Source organism: Pleurodeles waltl, chromosome 2_1 (assembly GCF_031143425.1).
Source record: "Pleurodeles waltl isolate 20211129_DDA chromosome 2_1, aPleWal1.hap1.20221129, whole genome shotgun sequence".
Lineage (NCBI taxonomy): Eukaryota > Metazoa > Chordata > Amphibia > Caudata > Salamandridae > Pleurodeles > Pleurodeles waltl.
In genome coordinates this window covers 50,370,680-50,396,091 of record NC_090438.1, presented here as the reverse complement: position 1 = coordinate 50,396,091, position 25,412 = coordinate 50,370,680, and the positions used below count along the sequence as shown (strand labels likewise).

At 48.3% G+C, this 25,412-nt stretch overlaps 1 protein-coding gene across 6 annotated transcripts in view; it reads right to left on the bottom strand.

Moving 5' to 3' along the window:
* Window positions 1-21,463, bottom strand: part of EDA (ectodysplasin A) — a 1,298,941-nt gene extending 1,277,478 nt beyond the window's left edge. For all 6 annotated transcript variants that reach the window (XR_011199055.1, XM_069209933.1, XM_069209941.1 and 3 more), the window contains exon 1: window positions 21,005-21,463. Coding sequence is in view for 5 of the 6 variants with exons in the window: in XM_069209933.1 (XP_069066034.1) it covers window positions 21,005-21,223 (219 nt within the window). In the remaining variant the exon portion in view is untranslated. The remainder of the gene's footprint in view (window positions 1-21,004) is intronic.
* Between the last annotated feature and the right edge of the window lie 3,949 nt (window positions 21,464-25,412).

Here is a 25,412-nt window from a genome sequence, read left to right as displayed (position 1 = left end):
ATTTGTGATAATCTTAAGTGTTCTAGATGCCTGTTGTCAGATGCCTTATGAGCACATTGGCGCTATTGAAAAACATATATCCCTAGTGGGCTTGGAGGGAACTCGAGCCAGTACTGGTCTCGCTCTCCAGTAATGTTCTGTGTTTGATGAAGCTGATTAACTATGACACAAGTAGGCTTAACCTCGTGGTTTAAGACTAACCTACCCTGTATTATACGTTTAATTCCTACTAACAGCGAGTTGTTTCAGGCTTTTCATTTGACCTGGCATAATAATAACCTTAGTATGGTACTTATTCATTCTTATTATAATAAATTTTCCTTCAGAGTGACCCCAAATTTGTGTCTTTTATTTGACTTTTTAGCCAGGCTTTATATTACGTATGCTGTGGGGGATAAGGGGCATAATGGGGGATAAGGGGCATAACCTAGTCCTTGCTGGTTATTTTAATGCTAAGTTAGTGAAATCCTCAGTAGTGGGCGATTGTTGTATATTTGACGTCGGTAACTCAGCAGAGACTATTTTGGGGCGCGAGGGCAGGGGCATTCAGCTGCATCCCTGTTTAATGATCGTTGATCTTTGCAATATCATTTAGCATTATGATCCCACTTATCCTGCCTTTGCTACTTATGTGAGCGGCTTCTGTCAATCTATTATTGATTACATTTTTGTCTCCAGACCGTTGCTAAAAAGTGGGGTAGTGAGAGCTATAAAACGTAGCATTTTTAGTGACCTCAACCCACTCATAATAGTACTCAAATCACTCACCGGGGGTTCACAGATGGGAGGAGCTCTGAACTCGGATCTTGAAGTCAAAGGTTCTGAACTAACGCTTGCCTGAAGGCAGGCCAACATGGTGGATAAACAATATATTCTATGTGTTTAACACCTTCCCTGATTGATAGATGTCTGTCATCTGACGTGACTATCAGGGACATTATGCAGCTGAAAATGTAAGTAGGACCCAATTAGCAAGTCCCAGCAAACCGCAGAAGGACTTTCATCATTCTTGGTTTAATAGCGTTTTTTAGGAAAGCAAACACAGTTGCGCATTGCCCTTCATGGGAACCCACGAAATGGGCATCTTTTTGCAACATGCAGAAGAAAATATAAGTTTCCTTGAGAGTGGGGAAATCTAATCTGCTGAGAGATATAACCCACGAAATGGGCATCTTTTTGCAACACGCAGAAGAAAATATAAGTTTCCTTGAGAGTGGGGAAATCTAATCTGCTGAGAGATATTTAGTTCAAGTTGGTTTTCTCATGAAAAACCAAGAATAACAGGTTGTTATGAGATACTGTAAATAATAATAAACTAGCCTATTGTCTTAGGAATAGGATGACCATTAATACTGCACCAGAACAATGGGTAAAACATTTCCAACAAGTGTACTCCCTGTAGATATAGCTAATGAAACTCCTGGCCAACTCTTTCCTAATTTTGCCCCTTAATATTGTGTTCTTCTTGGCCAGAGTAGTAGAAGCCATCCAATTTAGCCCATCTAATAAAGCACTGGGATCTGATAGACCCCCCATGGATCTAATCTTGTTCTACTGGCTCCACTTCCTTCCAACTGCGTCAATCACGTCTGTAAATCTAGTTTCCTTCAGTCTTGGAGGGCAGCCCTTATCGTACTCATTTTTAAAAAGGGGACTCGCCACGCCCCTAGTGTTATCGCCCAATCTTCCTCAAGACGGTACTGTGAAGATCATTGGCCCAGTTGTTTTAGCAAGGCTAATTCAGTAGATCTCGGATACTGGTATACTTTCTGGGGTGCAGTATGGGTTCAGGGCTGGGCTATGGATGATGGAACAATGGCCAGATCACCATCTCATGGTAGGCAAATATGCTGTTGCCAAATAAAGTTCCATCTGCGTAGTCTTTATGGACCCGTCTTGTGCTCTTGATAGTGTAGTTAGGTCAAACGTTTCGGCTCTCTAGGCTATCGGTCGAGAAAGTTCTGGTAGATTTTTTACATGCCCTCCACTGTAACCTTTGTGCTTCTATTAGATATGGCCCAAATGGAGAATGTACGGAGTCATTTGGCTTTGGCCAGGGTTACTGCAGGAATGTGTTCTTGTCCCAATCTTTGTTTTACTATATTATTGAACTTGAAGCCGTCTTGATATCAAAGGGTCATGAAATTCCACTTGTAAAGAATTGGACTATCCCCCTATTGTAAGTGGACAACACTGTCTTACATTCTAGAATGACAAATGGTCTTAAAATCCTTTTGGACACATTTGGTGGGCTCCCTGAACTTAGACACAAATTTAAGTAAGACTTTTATAATGGCCTGCGGTCCCAAGAGTTTGAAATCTCGATGTCTGTCTTAAATCTGTTTCCAGCATTCATGAGTTCCTGTACCTTAGGCTCATTTTAACTCTCAGATTATAACCCCCCCCCCCCCCCACCTTAACAGGAAAAAACATTTTTTTATTAACTCAGTTGGCTTTTTTTCAATTTAGCATTGACAGATACATTTTTTTTTTAAAACAACAACAATTTCCCCATTCCTGGAATCTATTTAAACTAAATGCCTGCCATTATTAACCTTTGGTTCAGGTTTATGAGGATATAAGAATGTTACTGGTCTTCAAGCAGAGGAAAATGTATTTTGTAGGCGTTTGTTGGCCTCCCACCAAACTGCTCCACCAACACAGAGCATCAAGAGTTTTGTTTAGGTTACATGTGAAACATGATTGACTTGGCCCATTGTTGTTATGGTGTTCAGTTTGGATCAACCTTCAAAACATTGTAATTGAGAAGTCCTTGATGATTGTCTACCCTGTGATTTGGGTCACAAGATCATGTGGCTGTGTTATATTAAGAAGATCTGTCATATCTTAGATAGACCCTCTCTGTTTTTCAGACAACCTTAATTAACTAAACTGCGTAGGTTTTGAGTCAGTAAGTGTTTTTTGGACCTTAAACAGTGAGAGAAGGAGGAGACGGACATAATTAAACCCAAAATCCGGGAGTATGACTTGATCCAAACATCAGCTTGCCTGGAACCAAACATGGAACTGGTCTGTAATACCTATCATATTTATGCCCCCCACCCCTCGGGGGAACATACAACTCCGCCTCCATCCTCACCTGTCCATGTAATGAGGTATCTCCAGAGAGTATGTTTCATTTTACATTTTTTTTTGTAAATTTTACTGTGAACTAACGAGGATTTTTTTAATTTCGTTTTTTAGGAGCACATATCTAATCAAATGTCACCCAGCCTTGCTGTTTTTACAAAAGTTGAATTTCCCGGATGTTTGTTTTTCTGGTAGCTCCTTTTTCAAACACGCTTTAAGGCAGGGGAAATCGTTGCTTTTATGATTTTATGTGTGAGGTTTTTATTGCAAGGTATCTTTTTTTTAAATGATTTTGATGTAGTTTTTCTTATGAATGTCTATTTATTGTTCATTGTGTTTTAATGATTGTATATGCTTTTATCATTATTCACAATGATCAGATACAGCTATTGATTAACTAATTGATTGATTGACTGCTGTCCAGTCTGCTTACGAAGACGGTGCTGACCTTTTTTTCTTCTGTTGTTCCATTTTAGAGCTCCCATATGGTGTAGTTTGCACTCTAGCGATTGTACACCCCATTATGTGCAGACCGCCTTCTGATTATTTAAGGGTGGCTGCCTAGCAGGTGCATTTTAAGTAAGAGATTTGTTTTTAGCACGAATTGCACTTCATTGTATCTTATTCTCCCCACCCAAAAAGAGTGGAGTGACTTTCAGGGGAGGGGAAAGTTGAAAGACCAACAATTATTTTTTTTGTATTTTAAACATTGCTATTGCGTGACCTAGATTTGTTGGCTGCTATCCTTTCTGCTTATGAAGAGAGCACCTCATTTTTTTTCCTCAGTTGTGTTCCACGTTCCACAGGAGAGCAGCCATTTTGAGCAGTGTCTAGCCTGGAGTTTGTACACGTCAATATGTGCAAACCGTTTTCTGGTTACTTAAGAACGGCTGCCTCGTGAGCATGCAGCAAGTGTGCTGAAGGCCTTCTGCGCCTGCTGCCAGGGCTGAGCATGCTGTCAGTTTCACTTCCCATCTAAATGGCACAGACCTGAATCATAAATCCCTGTTAGAACTAAGATATTCCACCTTAAGCATGACATGTTCTCCTGATCTTCTTAAACTTAAAGACACTTAGAATTTAATTCTTCCATCTCCCACTGCTTTAAGATTCCCCCTGACCATACCTTACCATCAACTCCTTCAAGTAATCCCACAAATGATACGGACTATGCTTCTGGCCAGTATTATAGTAACCTCAAGATTAGGAACTTATTGATAAATGTACATTCCCTGGTAGCTCGTTCTGCCTAAATACTAATGTTTCTAGTCAATAGCAATCTTGATCTTCTGTCTGCAACAGAAACATGGATAAAAGAGAACTTCAACCTAGAACTAGCCTTAGCTAACCCCCAAGCCTATGCTGTCTGTTGGGACAGAGAAGTCTCTTGCATGGTGATGGATGTCCACCCCTGCTCTGAGTGCCCGCCTGTAATGATATCTGCACTTCTGATGCTGATTTTTGTCATGGGTGAATACGGATCATGTGTGTGTGCCATGACATAGGCCTGTCTCACAGAATGCAGTATTTTTGGCCAGAATGGGCACTCAAAACTCTATTCCGATAGTGGTGAAGGGCCACTGCCTTTTCCAAGAGTTAGGCAGCAGGAGCGCGATGGTAGAAGCATACTGTACAGAGATCAGTAGAGGTTAACAGGTCATTTTAGAGAGACCAACAGGCTAACTCATAAGTTTCACCTCTGTATGCTTAACTCTCTCTTGGCCTACACCAGTTTGGTATGCAGTGTTGCCCAGCACGTCTGTGTTATACATGTGCTGTCTGTATGTGTGCCTGTAAAGATTCTGAGTTCCGTTTTAGGAGACCCAGGGCTAATTGGAAGAACGTGAGGAGTTAGAGGAATCCCCTCAGACAGATTTATGGATCACTGCATTCCTGTGATCTGAGTGGGACACAGTGGAGAAAGGGAGAACCACACACTTCAGTACCCTTCAAAGGGTTATCTTTGATTTAGAGAAATGTCACTAGAAAGAGACCTGGGCACATCTCAGGATGGAGGTGGGGCTGATAAGAAAATCATGAAGAGTAACTTTTTGATAAACATATCGCTTTGAATGACATCTGGTTGTGAACCTCTAGTCATTCCCATAGCCTTTGTTGTGAGGCTACCAGGTTTGGAGTCGCTCCTGTGAAGAGCTGTATGGAGGGCTGATTATTTGAATGATATAAATGTGTGAGGAAATTTAAAAAGTTGTTGCGGTATGACAGATTAATTTGGAGTGGGGGATGGGCTATGAATCCCCCTGTACAAAGATGCCCCCACCCAAAAAAAAAATGACCCCTATACTGTGATGGCTTGGGGCCTTGGCAACTAGTGGCATGCCTTCTCAAATGCCATGGCTGAGAACAGATGTGAAAAGGTAATTGGCCTGGCAAGGACCATGCAGCATTAGGTACAACTAACTTATTGTGACAGACTATGCTACAGGAGGTAGCACATGATAGAGCCTCTCTGCTGTAAAAAGATGATGATAAACACTGTGTCACAGTTGCTGAGTGATACTGGGGCCCATTCTATGCAGTTCTTGCAGACTGATCTGCCACCAATTGCATAATATTCCATCCAAGACTGTCAGGTTTTGATTTCCAGTTGTTGCTTACTGTGGAGTGAGGGATCTATTTCCCTGGCGATTTGGGGCGGTAGTTCATCTGACAGATCTTGCACTAACGGACGGTCTAGCTGCCAGATCTTCCATCCTGTGGAGAGGGGTTCATCTGTCAGAGCTTGCACAGGAGGAGGGTTTATCTGCCAGATATTGCACTGAAGGATGGTTTGCATTGTGTGGAGGGAGGTTTAGCTCCCCGATCTTGCATTCTGTGGAAGGTGTGTCATCTGTCAGACCTTGCTCTGAAGCAGGTTTTATCTGCCAGATCTTGCAATCTGTGGACGGGGTTATCTGCCAGATCTTGCACTGAAGGAGGATTTATCTGCCATATCTCGCACTGTAGGAGGGTTTATCTGCTAGACTGTGCATCTAGTGGAGAGGCTTCACCTGTCAGATCTTGCACTGAAATGGGTTTATATGCCATATATTTCATCCTGTGTGTTAGACCTGACAGCCTTAGGGTGGTCACCCTCAACTTTTTGCCTGCCTCCCTCCACTTTTTGACACTGTTTTTGCTGGTTTTAGGACTCTGAGCACTTTACCACTGCTAGCCAGTGCTAACGTGCATATGCTCTCTCCCTTAAAACATGGTGACATTGGCTCATACCCAATTGGCTTATTTAATTTGCCTATAAGTCCCTAGTAAAAGTGCACTACATGTGCTCAGGGCCTGTAGATTAAATGCTACTAGTGGGCCTGCAGACTGATTGTGCCACCCACATAAGTAGCCCGCTAACCATGTCTCAGGGCCTGCCATTGCAAGGCCTGTGTTTGCAGTTTCACTGTCAATTCGTCTTGCCATTTAAAACTATTTGCCAAGCATTAAACTACCCTTTTTCCATATAGGTCACCCCTAAGGTAGGCCCTAAGTAACCCATAGGGCAGGGTGCTATGTAGGGAAAAGGCAGGACACGTACCTGTGTAGTTTATATGTCCTGGCAGTGTAAAACTCCTGAATTCGTTTTACACTGCTGTGAGGCCAGCTCCTTTCATAGGCTAACATTAGGGCTACCCTCAAATACTGTTTGAGTGGTAGATTCTGATCTGAAAGGAGTAACAAGGTCATATTTAGTGCGGTCAGAATGGTAATACAAAATCCTGCTGACTGGTGAATTTGGATTTAATATTACTATTTTAGAAATGCCACTTTTAGAAAGTGAGCGTTTCTCTACACTTAAATCCTTCTGTGCCTTACAATCCACATCTGGCTGGGTTAGTTGACAGCTCCCTTGGGCATTTCACTCAGACGACCCCAAACACAGGATGCTCAGTCACACCTTCACATATCTGCATACTGAATGGGTCTTCCTGGGTTGGGAGAGTGGAGTGCCTGGCACTTCCATGTCAAGGGACAGTGGCCTTCCCTCACACAATGGACTACCAAACCCCCTACTAGGACCCTGGCAGACAGGATTGAACTGAAAGGGGATCTTGTGCACTTCTAAGCCACTCTTTGAAGTCTCCACCACTTCAAAGGCACATTTGGGTATTTAACCAGGGCCTCTGACCCTACCAACTCAGAAACTTCTTGACAAGATACGTCCTGGGAAAGAAACTCTGAACCAGAACCTGCAACCTGCTAAGAGAAGCTGCCTGGCTGCCCAAAGGACTTACCTGACTGTTTGCTGTAAAGGACTGCTGCATTGCTGTTGCCCTGCTGCCTTTCTGCACTCTGGCTCTGCTGAGAAGTGCTCTCCAAGGGCTTGGATTGAGCTTGTCTCCTGTTTCCTGAAGTCTCAGGGCCAAGAAGACTTCATCTCTGCAAAGAACTCCTTGTGCGGCAGAAATCGACGCACAGCCTGCCGGAATCGAAACACAGCCTGCCCTGCGGTGAGAAAATCACTGCACGCCGAACCGGAACAACGCAGCCTGGCTCCCTGAGTGGAGATTGATGCAGCGCCAGCATTGCGACCGGAACTTCGACGCACAGCCCACTGGATCAACGCATCGTTGACCCGTAACAACGCAGTCTGACTTCCTGTGAGAGGAATCGATACAGCACTTGCTGTGCAACAGAAATTTCCCTGCATTGTCCACCATATCAACGCAGCTCCTGTGACTTTGTCCTGCATGGCCAGCATTGGGGGATGTTACTCCTGAAATTGTGCCCCCTGCTAAACCAGGGAGCAGTGTCTCTAGCCATGGCCTGACCACAGAGGAAAGGAGGGAGGAGAGAGAATTTCAACTGCAAATGGCAGGGTTAGAAATTGAAGCTCATCAGTAGGAGAAGAGGGCAGAGAGAGCCTTGGCTGAAAATAAAGTTTTGTTGGCTCATGAACTGAGTCTGAAAGAGCTGGGTATCAAGGCGATGGAGTCTGAGTCCAGCAGTAATGGTGGCAGCATACATGCAGGACCTGCTGGGGAAAGGAAGGTTCGTATATCCAAGAATGTAGTGCCATGTTATGTGGTAGGAGATGACATTGATAAGTGGTTGGCTGCTTACGAAGTTGCACTAAGTGCTCATGGTGCTTCTGAAGAGCAATGGGGGGGGGGGGTGGCCTTGTGGTGGTATATACCAGTAGTGGGGAGGGACAAACTCCCTGCATTGGATTCAAGAGATCAAAACACATATGCACCCATGAAAACCGCTTTACTTGCCAAGTTTGGGCCAACACCTGAGAAATACCATTGGAGGTTTAGGGACAGCACCAAACTCTCCACACAGAACTGGGTAGACATTTTTGATTTCTCCAGTAAGGCACTGAATGGATGGGTGCACGGCAGTAAAGTAGATGACTATTTGGGGTTATATAATTTGATCCTGAAAGAGCATATGTTCAGTATTTGCTTTACAGAGTTACGCCAGCACCTAGTAGACAGTAAGCTGACTGATCCTAGAAAGCTAGCTGAGGAGGCAGACCTCTGGGTTAGCACCAGTGTCTAAGAAGGTACCTGGGGGTGGGGGGGGGGGGGGGAAACGGACATCCACAAAAGGTGGTCAGGGTTCCCACCAGAAGAAAGAGGGGGGGAGAACATTTTAAAATAAGGAGTTCTCAAAAGGCCCCAAAAAGAATTCCCGGGGGGGTGGTAACCACTCCCCACCTGAATCTGACAAGAAGCCAGGGTACTTTGACAAGAAGAAAAGGAAGTTTATCCCCAAATGCTTAGAGTGTTTCAGGCATGGACACTATAGGGGTGACTCCCAATTTCCCAAGAGGGCACAGCCCCCCACTGGAGGACAGACACCTGGGTTGGCGAGTGTAGCGCTCTGGGGTGGGTGGGGGGGGGGGAATTGGCCCAGTTAGCTTTGGGGGGCAGATAGAGGTGTCCCATAGTATCCCTGGGAGATGAGGAAATGGTGCCAAAAGCCCACATGCCTGCCAATACTTCCAACTATAGGCACTGGGTCACGATTAATGGGTAAAGGGTGGAGGCTCTGCGTGACACAGGAGCCAGTATGACTACTGTCAGGGGTCAGCTGGTGTCAGCAGAGCAGGTCATCTTTAATACATTCCACCAGGTCATAGTGGCTGACAATCGTGAGGGCTACCTACCGGTAGCTCTGGTTCCCTCTGAGTTGGGGGGGCGGGGGAGGGTCTCTGGTACTCTAAAATTAGCTGTGAGTCCTGCCATGCCTGTAGATTGTCTGTTAGGCAATGATTTTGAGCACACTGCCTGGAAAGAGGTAGAACTCAGATCCTACCTGGAGATGTTAGGTTTGCCTGAATAAGTCTGCATGACCACACTGTGTGGAAGGGGTTCATCTGCCAGATCTTGAAGTGAAGGAGGGTTTATCTGCCAGGCTTTGCATCATATGGAAGTAGCTCATATGCCAGATGTTGCACTGAAAGAGGGTTTATCTGCAAGATCTTGCAATCTATGGAAGGGATTCATCTGTCAAATCCTCAATTGAAGGAGGGTTTACATGCTGTATCTTGCACTAGAGGAGGGCTTATCTGCCAGATGCTGCATCTTGTGAAGATGGTTCATCTGTCAGATCTTGCACTAAAGGGGAGTTTATCTGCCAGAATTTGCATTCTGTAGAGGGGGTTCATCTGCCAGAACTTGCACTGAAGGAGGGTTTAAATGCAGGATTGTGCACTGAAGGACTGTTTATCTGACAATTTTTCCATCCTGTGGAGAGGGGTTCATCTGCCAGACCTTGCACTAAAGGAGGAGGGTTCATCGGCCAGATCATGCATTCTGTGGAAATAATCATCATCCATATCTTGCACTGAAGAAGGGTTCCTCTGCCAGATCTTGCACTGAAGAAAGGTTTATCTAGGGGGTTTATCTGCCAGATCTTGCCTTGAAAGAGGGTTTATCTACCAAATCGTGCACTGTAGGGTGGTTTATCTACTAGATTCTGCATGCTGTGAAGTGAGAAATCTGTCTGCTCTTGCACTCCATGGAGTTTGGAATGGGCCTGCTTAGACAGACTCTGTTGGGGAGCTTCAAGTAAGAGTGGTAACTCCCAGCTCCAGCAAGTGTAGGGCAACCAGATTTTAAGAAGCAAAAACCGGGACAGGTCAGACATAAAAGAAGGACTGAAGCCTTTACACTCACTTTTAAATCTGGCCTGTCCCGTTTTTTTGCGTAGCTTTGTGAATGTGTGCCTATACATGTGTGTGTGTGTGTATATATATATATATATATATACATATACATATACACACACACACATTTACAACACTACACATAAAATTTGCTATGGCTTGACCTCTCTCCCTGCACCCCCAACCCGCACCCACCCACCTCTCTCTGCTCCCCACTCTGTCTCTCTGCTGGGAGCAGACAGGGGACTGTGTTGCCTGACAGTAACAGATAAATTACTTTAATTATTGCATACTTTGTAGGCGTCTGAAAAAGGAGAGCATACCTTTAACTTGTGCTTTCCATGATAATCTGACCTTTGTCCCAAAAACCGGGACATCTGTTTAAAATTAAGAGAAGCGTCGGGACACCGGGACAGTTCTCTAAAAACCGGGACTGGTCGGGGAAATCCGGGACGTCTGGTCACACTAAGCAAGTGGATAGTGCATGGGCGAAACAGTGGGAGAGAATGTGCCTTAAGGCACTACACTGCACTAGGAAAGCTGGGGTAAAAACAATACAAGCTACAATATTACATATCACATGGGAGAAACTTTAAACTTGCGGAATATTTCGTTGTGGACAAAAAAAACCAAAATAGAAAATGATCCTACACAGGCTAAGTGACCCTAGACCACTCGACACGGACCAAGAGACAGAAACAGAGACTGAATCTGCCAACAGTGCCTCCTTGCTCTTCGGACCGGAGACGCCGCACTCGAAGATTTAAGAGATATTGTGCAAGTGTGCCTCGTGCTAGGAGCCCCAGTTTAAACTCCAGTGAGCATCACGGTGTGTCACCAAAACACAGTGCACGAAAACATCTGCCTCCACATACCTGTGACGTGAACTCATCACGGCTGGAGAGACTGTGAATGTATAGTGCAGGAATCTCATGTGGTGACTCTGGCAACACCTGCCTGACAGGCCCTGCCAATAAAAATGTATTGTAGTACATTGTACTCGATCTTGTCAGCGCTTGCATGTTGTGCGGAGTGGAAGAACGAGGTCGAATGCCGGATATAGGGTGAAAAGGGGACCCGCCGCCCTTGCACCTGGGGAATTGGAAGGAGATACCCCGCCTCGTCCACATAGAAAGTGCAGGTTGTCTGACTGAGTTCCGTGTGGGCTTATCTCTCAAAAGTCACTGATTCTGGAGGGGGTGAGTGAGGTGTCGTCTGCCTGCTGCGCTCTTGCACTCGCTTGAGTGGAGAGGGGTCCATTATTTTTTAACACTTACGGGAAGGAGGTGCGTTGCCTTCTCTTACACACTGTGAAGGGAGGGGAGCGGAGCGGAGGTCTGCCCACATTTGTGCGTCGTGAAGAGTATTGAAGGGCTACTAGCTCTTGAAACATGATTAGGGATGTGCACGCTTCTGATCACAAGGTTTTAAATGGGCCCGGTCCTGCCGGTGCTCAGCCCCAGCAGTTCTAAAAAAGCAAGTGCTGAGACCGGTCCCTATCGGGCTCTCCATTAGTTGTCTTAGGATGAAACAAAAAGCCTAACTCTTCAGCCTTCACTGCCTTTGATGTAACTTCAACGAGACTCGTTATAGCTAGTTCAGTTTCATAATTTCAGAACTGAAGCATTTTCAATAGTATATACAACAAAGCCATTATGTACTTGTTTATCTTATGCAAATAATAATGATTGACAAAGCCAATAGTCTTGACTTGTTTTAGGTGTAATGTCAGTTGCTGTATCATATACGCGCCCTTAATTATACAGGCCACGCCCTTTTAAGAGACCCCCTCCCCCCACCTTTACCTCAGTGTTTTCTTCCCATTTAAAGCCCTGTCTGATCACTGTGCTGTGGTGGAGGAACGGCCAGCACTAGCACGCATAATGGATGGGAGATCCCTAGCCATGCACAGTGCGCTCGACAGATTTTGCATGATCCGCTTCATGCACACGGTGGGCCCCCATTCCTGCACAACAGAGGGAAAGCTCGGACGGCGCGTATGCTCTGTAAGGGAAGGAGGGTTGCCTGCTCTTGCACACACTACATGATATATCTATTTGTTGGTGAACACTGTGGGGACATGTACACTGAATAGGGCGATCTGTTTACTTTTGCATGACGTGCAGGGTTAGGAAGCTACTTCCTGGACAGGTTGGGGGGTGCCTGCTCATGCATACTGTGCAGGAGAGATCTGTCAGCGCTTGCACGCTGTACACTGACTGAACATCTGTGACTTAGAATAGGGACAGATCGGCCCCTCCCGCCGGAATGACTTAGGCCGGAGGACTTCTTGGCAAAGGGGAGAGTGGAAAATGTGTTTGCTGTGAGAAACACAGAGGATGCAGTCAATCCATGCACTAGCACAGGGTACAGTGCATGTATAGGAGCATAGGCTGTCTCTAGATGAACACTGTGCGCGGTGGTTATAAAAGCACAGAAAAGGGTGTCTGCCACTGTGGGAACCCCTAGTATATCTATCTAAGTCCCTGCAGTAGCGCAGTCTGCTTAGGTCCCTGCTGTAGCAGAATGTGCAGGGTGTACTATACTGCAGGAGCAGAGAGCGTAGCGTCTGCCCATGCATCAGCACAGTATGGTACTCTCTCAAGAGCACAGTCTTGAGTCTGCCCCTGCATAAGCACATCCTGGTGTACCCTAGTAGTACCCGGCTCTGCACCAGTAGAGTCTGGTGTCTGGCCGGTGGGAGCACAGCCAGGTGTACCCTAGTACCCGGCTCTGCACCAGTAGAGCCTGGTGTCTGTCCTGTGGGGGCACGGCCTGTAACTCGTCCTGCATGGAGCACAGCCTGGTGTACCCTAGTACCCGGCTCTCCACCACTAGAGCCTGGTATCTGGCCTGTGAGAGGACAGCCTGGTACAGCCGGGTGTACCCCAGTACCCACCTCTGCACCAGTAGAGCCTGGTGTCTGGCTGGTGGGAGCACAGCCTGATGTACCCTAGTACCCTGCTCTGCACCATTAGAGCCTGGTGTCTGTCCTGTGGGAGCACAGCCGGGCGTTTACTCTAGTAAGAGCACAGCCTGGGGCCTGCCCCTCTCTGAGCACAGCCTGGTGTAACCTAGTACCCGCCTATGCACCAGTACAGCGGGTGTCTGGCCTGTGGGAGCACAGCCTGGTACTCGACCTGCTGAGCACAGCCTGGTGCCTGCCCCTTCCTGAGTACAGCCTGGTGTCGGCCCCTGGAGGTTACAGCCTAGGGTCTGCCCCTGCTTGGCGCAGTCTAACGTCTGGCCCTGCGGGGGCACAGCTTGAAGTTTGTACACGAAGGAGTCCAGCCTGGTGTGTGTCCTTGAAGCTGCAAAAAGCGTTCAACGCATGAAAGCAGAGAAGGGTCTTTGCCGGTGCAGGATCATAAGTGTTGGTTCCTGCAGAAACACGCACTATAGTAGTTGCTCCATAAGTACAACGCTTAGTGTCTGACCTTGCAGGAGCAAAGAGCATGCACGATATACGTCTCTGGACTAGTACAGGGCTCTTTGTCTTTGTTGGACCTGGACCTGTAGGTCATACGTCTCTGGATGAGTACAGGGCTCAGTTGCTGTCCCTGTAGGACCAAAGAACATGTACGATATAAGTCTTTGGATGTGTACGTAGTATGCTGGCTCTCTATGTCGTGTACAAAAAGGATGTGCACTGTGCAGACAGTCCAAGTAACCCACCCTTGTTTACAGAGGTAAAAACTAGACCACCTAATGCTCTAATTTTTATGGTAGCTTGCTCAAGCAGTTAGGCCAATCTTGGAGAAGTGCTAAGCATTTATTGTAGTCACAGTATCAATAAATGTGGACACACACTCAAAAGAAAAATTCAAGACAAATTTACAAAAATACTTCAGATTTTTTTTAATTCACCAAAAATGGGGTAAGTACTTTTTAAGTTATGATTTTTCAAAGTTTAGCAAAAATAGTCTTTTTGTACGCAATTATGCACCATAGGAATCAATGGGAAAAAACGTAAAAAATGCATATTCAAATCATACAATGTGTTTACCAATGTCTCCTTTCGTTTGTAGGTCAAGGTTGTCGAGATGTCCTGTGGAGCAGCCGGGGAAGTTCGGATAGCTCCTGGTTTAATCAGGAGCAGCTGCTGAAAAGTCCTTGGAGCTGGTGCAGGACCACTGCGGGAGACCACTTGGAAAAGCAGTGCACAGGCGAACCTCGGGGTGAGTCCGGTGGGTGCCCTTGGAGTGTAGAGGTCACAAGGGGTGCAGGGCCCAGGGATGCCAGGTGCAGAGCCGATAGATGAGCCAGGAGCTGTGCGCAAAGGTGCCCCTGGAAACAGGAGGTAGATCACTTTGAGGGTGGATTGCAGTCAGCAGGGCCATTCTGGGGGCGTGGTTCTTACATGTCCTGAAGTCCCTCGACTGGGTCTTGCTCCTAGTCCTTTGAGAGTCCGGAGTGAACTTTTATTCTTGCTGTCCGACATTGGGTGTCCAGTACCTCCCGGCTATTGCATGAGCCACTGGAGGTCACATCACCACCAAACTTGGCAAACGTGTAGCATTTGTCTTCCAGGTCTGTTGGGTGGAATTTGGTCTAGCTTCTGAGTCCGGTTCTTTGGTCAGCGCCTGTTAGTGAACTGGACTTCAACTGGTCTAATGCTTCTTTGTTGCAGGGAGTGATGCCTTCACTCTGGAGGGAGATCTTTGGCAATTTTCGGAAAAGTGAAGGTCCTCTAGGGTTTTGTAGAGTCCGTCTGATGTCCATGCAACTCCTCAGCGGTGATTGCCGAGTCCTGGGTGCAGCAGGCAGGCTTTGGTTCGTTTTTCTTTTTGTAGCAGGAATGCAGTTCTTGAGACTTGGATCTTCTTTGTTACTGGCCTTCTTATGGCCTTGGAATCTGATCTGCAGGTTTAGGGGTGCCTACAAAATACTGCATTTAGTGGCCGTTTAGGGAAGTCCCTTGTAGTGACCAATGAGCCATCTACCTTAGGGTGGATACACCCACTATGTGACTACTTCCTGTGGGCAGAGTTCACTTCCATATTCCTGATAGGCTATTTCATTACCATGCAAGATGGAGGAAAATGAAATAGAGAGGTCACCTCGCATGCAATACCTTAGGAGTGGTGCAAGCCGGGGGTGTCCACTCCTCCTATACTTTGTGCATTTTCCTGCCATTGCTCCCACCAAAAGTGGGGGATTTACAACAGGGGCGGCCATCTGCTGCGCTACGCCTTTTGAAGCTGGCTGGCAGGGCAGTGCAAATTCCTGGGGGTGGAGGGGTTGTGGGGGGGTGGGGTGGGGGGGGGGGAGTTATAACACCTCTGCCTAGGAAGGGATTTGTTTTCTGAACCCAGAGAGCAAGGGCTCTCACCCAGCGTTCGAGAATCTTGCTGGTGGTGGCAGGTTGGTTGTGAGTGGCCAGCAACCATGCCAGGTTAGTTAGCTTTTGTAGGGAGCACCTCAAAGCTGACCCCTGGGTACATTTTGCAATAAATTCAATACTGGTACCTTTTGGATTTATTGTTCCGAGTTGTTTGATACCAAACAACCCAGGGTTCAGAGTAGCCATCATGTAGCTGTGAAACTCGGACTAACTAGTGTCCAGCACATGCATTTAAAATGGGTGCTCTGTTAACTTACTGTGTGCATTATAATGCACCTTGCCTTAGGGCTGAAAGGCCTGCCAGAAGGGTGGCTTACCTATATTGCATGCAGTGTGTAGTGGACAGGTCAAACAAGCTGTGTGACATGTCAGTTCTGCATTTTGGAATTGCACCAGGACACTCCACTTGCAAAGACAGTTCTGGGTGCACTTGGATGAATGGTCCCTGAGGGTGGCACAATCTGTGCTGCTGCCTTCAGGGGCCTACCTTTAGTACCCCATGCCCTGGGTATCTAAAGTACCATTTACTATGGACTTATAGTGGCAGCTAAAGGTGTTTCCAATAGTGCCAATGCATCACATTAGTTTTGGGAAAGAGATCTGGCCGGGGAAACCTGGTTAGCGTGGAACTTGTCACGTGTTATTGTATCCAGACGATGAGTAAGAAGGAGCGGGTTCTGCAAGTAGGATCAGTGACTGTGAAGCCAGCCGATAGATGGCTAGAGAGAGATACAATTTTAATAAAACAAAAGGTCTTGGTTAACACCAAACCTAATTAAAGGCCCAATTCTTAAAGAAAGTCACAATAGTGCACCCATGGTATATGTGTTTGCATTATTGTAGTTTTGTGTATTTCATGAATTTACAAGAATTTACAGAAGTGGACAAGGAACTAGTAGTCCTAGAACATATTTGTGCACTGTATTATAGCACGAGCAAACGTGCAGATGTAGATTTGCTCATGTGAAAATCTGTTGAGAGTTTACAACTTCACTTTCCCCTTAACCACTTTTTTCCCCAACCCTGGAAGAAGTTGTACTTATGACCCTTGCCAGGAGTACATTTTCAACCTTTCTCAGTATGGGAAATGATTAGAGAACAGCTGGTGAAAACCCTTAAAACATGCAAGTTAACAGGTTTGCACAGACTGGAAAGGGCATTCCAACCTTGGAACTATTGCTTACCGCTACCTCCTGCCCTAATATGCAGATCTGTAGAAAGGTGGCAAAATAAAGAAATTGCTAGTATGCAAGCCCTACTATAATGCGAACCCTGGCATAATCAGAGGGGCTGTTATCAGTACTCTGATATATTGAGATTGCTGCCATAATTTGTTGCCGTACTGCATGGCACCAAAGGGACAAGTACATTTCTTTACAGGACATGTACATTTATGAAGCAACCTGTCACATGGACAAGTAGATATTTTATTACATTCCACACCCCTGTATACTTCTCTGCATGAGTACAGGGATCCATGTCTGTCTCTGCAGTACCAGTACCCGCATGTTATATGTATCTGCATGAGTACAGGGATCCATGTCTGTCTCTGCAGTACCAGTACCCGCATGTTATATGTATCTGCATGAGTACAGGGATCCATCTCTGTCTCTGCAGTACCAGTACCCGCATGTTATATGTATCTGCACGAGTACAGGGATCTATGTCTGTTTCTGCAGGATATACGTCTCTGCGTGAGTACAGGAATCCGTGTCTGTCTCTGCAGGACCAGTATCAGCAAGGTATTGGTCTCTTTGTGAGTACAGGAATCTGCAACCGCCTTTGCAGGACCAGCACCTGCAGGATACACGCCTCTGCGTGAAACAGGGGTCAGTGTCTGGTCATGCAGGACCTAAACCTGCACAATACTCATCACTGCATGGGTACAGGGCTCAGTGTCGGTCTCTGCAGGATCAGAACTTGCACAACACTTGTCTCTGCATGAGTGTAGGGCTCAGTATGGCCACGGAGGACCACAACCTGCACGATATCAGTCTCTGCATGATTATTGGGGTCAGTGTCTGGTCATGCAGGACCAGAACGTGCACAGTACACGTCTCTGCATTAATACAGGGCTTAGTGTCTGGCATGCAGGACCAGACCTTTGCGATATACGTCTCTGCAATAGTACACGGCTCAGTCTGGCCATGCAGGACCAGAACCTGGACATTATGGAGGTCATTATGACCCCGGCGGTTGGCGCTAATGTGGCGGTAGTACTGCCAACAGTCTGGGGGTACTTACCACCACATTATGACATTGGCGGGTTGCCTGAAGCCAACCCGCCAATGCACCACTCTGACGGCCATGGCGGTAGCAGCCGCCGGGCTGTAGATAACCATCTCGAGCCCGGCGGCAACCATTGTGCCACCTGCGGGATTATGACCCCGCCTACCACCATGGTTTTCAAACCATGGCAGTAAGCCCTATCAGTGACAGGGAATTCCTTCCCTGTCACTGATAGGAGGCCCCCACCCCACTACCTCTCCAAACACCCTGCCACCCCCCTACATCCATGTCCCCCATTCACACACATACTCATTCACACATACATACACGCATGTATCCAATTACACACACATCTGCACACACTTCAAAACATACACGCAGGCACGCATTACTATACATAGACGCACTCACACTTCCATACATTCATGCAATCAACACAACACACATCTGCAATCATGCACACACATACATGCACACCCCCACACACACACAACACCCCCCGCCCCCCTCCCCTGTCGGAGCCCCGACTTACCTGGATCCAGGGGGTCTTCCGGCAGGAGACGGGGTGCGCCCGCAGCAGAACACCGCGAGGCCGTATTATTTCACAGAATACGGCTGGCGGCGGTCTACTGGCGTGGCGCTGCTGGCGGTAGCAGCGCCACCTTTACCGCCATCTGCCAGTATGGCTACAGCTGGATTTTCGGCCTTCTTGTGGCGGAAATCCAGCTGTGGTCATAATATGACGGACAGCTGGTAGCGCGGCAATGGTCTTTTGGAGGCCGTCGCCGCGGCGGTAGGTGGTTTTTATAATGAGGGCCTATATGTCTGTGGATGAGTACAGGGGTCAGTGTCTGGTCATGCAGGGCCAGAACCTGCACAATGCACGTCTCTGCATGAATGCAGGGCTCGGTGTCTGTCCATACAGGACCAGACCTGTGCAATATACATCTCTGCAAGAGTACACAGTGCAGTCTGGCCTTGCAGGACCAGAACCTGCACGATATATGTCTCTGCATGAGTATAGTGGTCAGTGTCTGGTCATGCAGGACCAGAACCTGCACAATACCCATCTCTGCATGAGTACAGGGCTCGGAGTCTGGCAATGCAGGACCAGACCTGTGAGATATACGTCTCTGCAAAAGTACATGGCTCAGTCTGGCCATGCAGGACCAGAACCTGCACGATATATGTCTCTGCATGAGTTCAGGTCAGTGTCTGGTCATGCAGGACCAGACTATGTGATGTATGTCTCTGCATGAGTTCAGGGTCAGTCTCTGGTCATGCAGGACCGGACTGTGTGATGTATGTCTCTGCATGAGTACAGGGCTCAGTGTCTGGTCATGCAGGACCAGACTGTGTGATGTATGTCTCTGCATGAGTACAGGGCTCAGTGTCTGGTCATGCAGGACCAGACTGTGTGATGTATGTCTCTGCATGAGTACAGGGCTCAGTGTCTGGCCATGCAGGACCAGACCTGTGCAATATACGTCTCTGCACTGTGAAATGTATCTAACAAATAACCCGCTATCGGTCCCTGTTGGTCCATGGTCCATGTTGTAACGCCTTTGCTAGTAAAAGCCCCCTGTGCTCGGAAATGTTACGTTGGGACTCGCTTGTACACGTAGTGGCTTTCGCTGAGAGGCAGCCCTATGACATTAGCCCCTGTACACCCTCCCCCATAGTACTCCCCTGTACCGTGACTCCTGTAGCTTATGGACGTGTCTATTAGTATGGAGGGCACTCCGCTTTGTGGTGTAGTATTTGTAGAGGTATGTCATTGGATCTGTAGCTAACATCGACCTCCTGCAGATATTGTACTGTAACACCTGCCCGTCATGCTGTGGCATCTCCCCCCGTACACCCTCCAGGACCGTGGCACGTGCTCAACATAGACCTTTCTGTATTGAAACACCAGGCTTGGAAAGGAATGCTGCAGTGTAACATCTGTCCCCATGAATCGTCATGTATGCTCCCCCGTACTATGGCATATTCGCCCTTCTAGAACGAGCATCTGCCCATCAGGGCCATGCCACACGGTAGGTCAGTCCCACTTGACCTCTTGCTCTGCACCAGCCTTCTCACTGCCCACCTCCGGCGTGGGACGGTTGCTGCCCCCATCACACAAACCATGGGTGGCTATAGGCGCCTATAGGATGCCAGAGCTGGCCCACATCCAGCAGAGGTAACTATAAAGCGTCCTTCCCAAACCTCAGAGGTGGCTGCGTGCCCGTACCCTAGAAATGACTGTACACAGTCCCCGCACACCGGAGACTGCGACCCAGAGACCACCCACTAAACAACATCTTTTACTGAGAACCCTGAGGCGGCAGCACAGCCCCGTACCTCAGAGCTGCCTGTTGCGTGGCTCTAAAGTGGCCAAAGACCCTCTATGCTCATCCTAGTAATAGCTATACCTGATACACATGGGTGCTCACAAACATTTTCCCAAAGGACAAACCGGTGGTGTGACCGAGGGCCGCATTGGTGTCTTCAGGGTGGCTGTGGGGGTGGAGGAGTAGGTTGTAAAGGAAGCAAAGCATGTACATCTAATGGCTGAATTGCCCAACGTGAAATCAGAAAACCTGGAATAAATCCCAGCTTCCCCACTTGGCCAAATTGTGTGATCCTAGGCACTTGTTTTATTTCACTTTCCCCTTCTTTTTTTCATTATCATATAAACAAAGCACTTGAAACACACCACTTCAAGAAGTATACTGTAATGAACCCTCTCCTGTGTTTGATTTAATAAACTATCATGTTGTCCATATAAGCAATCAGGCCACCCAGAGAGTGTACACATGACAGCTGACTTGCCTCTTACTTCACTATTGGCATTGTTGGCAGGGTGGGTGGGAGTATGAATGTTTCCAAATTCATGTTTGAAAAAATTATTCAATTCAATGACACAAACTGATGCACTAAGGTGAAACTATTCTACGTATTAATGAAATAACCTCTCTTCAATTTTCAAAAAGTGTATCATATTTTTACGTGAAGATGTCTTTGAGAATGTGTTTCCAAAGTTAAGCGGTGCAGGACCCCCAAGTTTCTTTAACCTGTAAACAAATATTTGCATTTAATGCTGAGTTGTGGGGGCTTGGGGATCATGCGCTCCCCGGCCGTACTCGGAGTATAACTGAGATACACCAATCAACGCTATGCATACTGCTCCGGACACGGGTACTTTACACACCACCCCAGGGGTGGCTGCATGAACTTACCTGACGGCGGCGGCGCTCGCTGTCTCCAGGGTCCCGATGCTGAGGGGCAGCTGCATGGGGGCCCCCGCTGCTCAGCTCCCGTCGGAGCTCTGCCCGTAGCTGAAGGTAGCCCCCGAGGGTGACGAGATGCAGCGCCAGAGATAGTGCCAGGAAGCCCAGCAGCAGGCGTCCTCCACCGGCCGGGGGCACCGGGGGCGGATCCGGGGCCCTGGGGGTCATGGCACCGCGAAGCAGAGCAGGAGGGGGCTCTCCGGGATCCGCTTCAACCAGCAGCTACTGCCCCATGCCGCAGAGCCAAGAGCTGCGGAGACACTGAGGGGAGAGCCCTGGAGCCGGGACACTAGGGGGTGGGACGTGGGAGAGATAGGGGTAGGGGAGGAGACATCGGGGAGGAGATAAGGGAGGGACGTGGATGCTAAGAGGTGGGGCACCGGAGAGGAGGACGGGGCATTGGAGAGGAAAGTTAGGACGGAAGAGTGAGAGGAGAACTGGTGAAACGACAAAGAGATAAGCATCGTGGTGCGGGAGACAGAGAGCAGAGGATGGAGAGATACCCGCGAGAAGGGAGATGTGCAGACAGGGAGGGGAAGAGACGAGAGACTCCGAGGAAAGGAAGCAGGTTGGGGAGGAGGGGACACCGAGGGAAGAAAACGTGAAACTTTGTAGGGGGTCAAGCTGGAAGAGAGAGACACTGGAGGGTGGCGAGTGGGAGGCGAAGATGCTAGGTAGGCACCGAGCAAAAGGAGACGGGTGTAGAGAGGAGGGCAGGAGGAGAGGCGCTGGAGGCAGCGGAAAAGGAAGGACACCCTTGGAAGGATATGGGGAAGCTAACGAGACACTAAGGCAGCAGGTACGGTGACAGCTGTAGCTGGGCTGGGATGGAGTAATAGGAGACAAGGATGGACGGGAGATAATAATACACAAGAAGTAAGTTAGAGGGAGACCAGAGAACGAGGTAGACTTCGAGGAGAAGATGCCGAGACACTAACGGGGTGATATTTGAATCGGAAGAACAACATCAGGGAAATGCAAAGTAAGAGGCGATGGACCGCGGACTAGTGTGACCACTTTGTCAACACTTCTGCAACGTGTGGTCCAGCCAATGCAGATCGCTTGCGTCGAAGGGACTAGCAGAGAGGGGGAGTGGGGGCGAAAGCGAATTGTGTTTCAAGGGGACGAGAGGCGGTGAAAAGAAGACGTAGAGAATGGGCAGCAAGGGCAAGAGGGCGGGCCAGAGGGGGGAAATGAAGAGTGGAGGGAGGGACAAGAAATGAAAAGGAGGAGGGGAGTAAGCGGACGATGGGGAGCAGGCCAGGAATTGGAGGGAAAGCGATGCTACAATACTCGGCTATAAGGTCAGGATAAACAGCATGCGAACTAGAAGGGTGGGGGGAGCAACACCTTCACAGAGAGAGCCGAGCAAAGGGTTTTTCCTGGGTTAACACGAGCTGATCCAGCAACATATTTGGTACGGAACTTGTCAAGTAAAAATATGGTAAAAACTCTTCAAAATTCTAACAGGCGGAAGTGGTTCAATAATCTATTAAATATATTGATTTATACACGAGAGTCTTTTTTGTTTAGCTCTGTTAGTCGTGGCGTGGTAGTATTCCCCAAACGTTTTGCCTTTACTTCTGTACTTTGCAGAACTTATTTTGTACGTATTAGGACTCTGCACACTTTACCCTTGCTTACCAATGCTGAAGTGCTTGTGCTAGCTCCTCCCAACATGGTAAAATTGCCCCACACCTAACTGGCACATTTAATTTACTTGTAAAGCCCTAGAAAATAATATTAAATGTACCCTGGGCCACTACATTAAATGCTACTAGTGGGCTGTGGTTCTCATTGTGCCATCCTCTAGATTTTAAAACATGTATCAGGCCTGCCACTGCAGCCTGTGCTTCAGTTTTAAGCTGCCCATTCGTCCTGGCAAAATGAACACTTTGGCAGACCCAAACCTTTCTTTTTAATACTTATAGGCCACCCCTAAGTTAGGCCTTCAAGGCTACATGGCATAAAAAACTTAGGACGTGTGTTTAAGTTTTACATGTTCTGACAGTGAAACCCCCCTAACCGTTATTCTCTGCTTTAAGGCCATTCTCTCCCATAGCCTTTTTTAATTAACAAGTGCTAACTTCAGATTTGGAGCAGAAAAAGGAATTATGTTTACACTTTAATATTAAAGTCAAGTTTTAGGTTATCGTTTTGAAAATGCCACTTTTAAAAAGTTAGCATTTTCCTGTCTAAGGAGTATCCAGCTGCCTGAGCCTATCAATGGTTCCCCCATTGTGGAATGTGTATTGGGCTCAGACAGAATTATGCCATCTGGGTGTTTCTGGGAGATGGTCTTCCTGGCAGGATGACTGGGGAGGAGCTGTGCCCACCCGGATTTTATTTCATAGGACCTCGTACATAACACACAAAGGAACCTGACCCAGGCCATCCCTTACCAAGGCACCCTAGACAGTTTAGTGCCAGGGGAATGGGAGGAACTGACCAGAACCAGTTTTGGATGTAGGTTAGTGAATTCCTCCACAGTAAGGCTAGCACCAGGTATAAACAACATAGGATCCTCAGACCCATTCATCAGAACACTCCTGGACTGGTGGGATATTCAGAAGGACTGCCCAGCTGCCAAAAATACTTCCTTGCTGTCTGAAGTAGGAAGATTGGAACTGATTGCTTGATCCCAGCTGCCCAAGTTAACTCCAAGGGTCAGTTGGCTGACCTCCTGTGTCAGTTACAGGGATACAATAAGCTACTCTGTCTCCCTGCAACTAGCCAGATGACCAGCTCCAGTTAGACCAGTCTGAACCTACCATAACGTTGATGCAGGCCTTTATTGGAGTCAGTCCTGATCCCAGTAGGAGCACCCAGGTCCTGAATCTTTGGTTTGGTTTGGTTCCTGATTTCCCCCCGATGCGTCCCCTGCGGCCCCTCCCGCCTCCCCCCTCCTTCTCACCGCTTCTTTTCCTGATTTCCTGCCCCTGCGGCCCCTCCCACCTCCCCCCTCCTTCTCACCGCTTCTTTTCCTGATTTCCCGCCGCTGCATCCCCTGCGGCCCCTCCCACCTCCCCCCTCCTTCTCACCACTTCTTTTCCTGATTTCCCGCCGCTGCGTCCCCTGCGGCCCCACCCCCCAGCCCTCTCATTCGTCAGGCCCTACCGCCTCCCAGCTGCCACTCCCACCCTCCCCTCCTCTTATGGTAGCCGCGGCGCAGCCGCGCAGCAGGCGCACACAGTGGGCACGCCAAAGGCGCACCAAAGGCAAGCCTGTCCGCGCCTGGACCGCGCCCAGCGCCAGAATCCCTGGCCCCAGCAACAGCCACCCCGCCAGCATTCACTACGATGCCAACACCCTCCACGCACTCAACACCAGCCGAGACACCACCTGCTTCCTGGCCTCTCCAAAGAGCATCCACGGACCCTTCTCCTGCCACAACTGTAGCTTCACCTGCAACAGAGCACACATACCTCCCAGGAGCAAGATCAACCACCTCCGTTGCATACTCCTCAACACCCACTCAGCACGCAAGCACGCCATCGAAATCTGGGACCTGCTCGACTCCCCCTCCCCGGACGTGGCCTTTCTAACCGAAACTTGGTGGAACGACTCCTCAGCACCCGACATCGCCATAGCCATCCCGAACGGATACAAAGTCGCTCGCCGAGACCGCACCAACAGAACCGAAGGAGGCATAGCCATCGTCCACAAAGCCACCCTCGAAGTCAAAACCACCCTGGACGACTCCTTCAGCACCGCCGAACTCCTTCACTTCCAAGTCAGCACGGACCCCAACACCACGCTCAGAGGAACACTCATCTATAGACCCCCAGGACCCAGGGTACCTTTCAGCAACGCCATCGCCGACCTGGCCAGCAACCACGCACTCGCCTCCACGGACTACATCCTCCTCTGGGAGCTGAACTTCCACCTCGAAAACAACAATGACACCAACTCCACCACCCTCACCGAAAACCTTGCCAACCTCGGCTTCACAAAGCTCATCAACACACACACCCACACAGCCGGTCACACCCTTGACCCCATCTTCTCCACAAGCAACCACGTCACCTTCAACCAAACCACCGAACTCTACTGGACCGACCACCACTGCGTCCACTTCACCTTCAAGAAGCAGACAGAACACCACCTCATCGAACAACCGCCCCGCCGACGATGGGGTAAAGTCACCGAACTTCAACTCACCAACGCCCTAGCCCAGAAACCGCCCATCAACCCCACCGACCCTGACATCGCCGCACACAACCTCAAACTATGGATCACCGACTGCGCCGACCGCCTTGCTCCACTCAGAAAACCCTCCAACAACCACATCAACAAAAAAGCCACCTGGTTCACCGACGGCCTCCAAACGCTACTGCCGAAAACTCAAGCAAATATG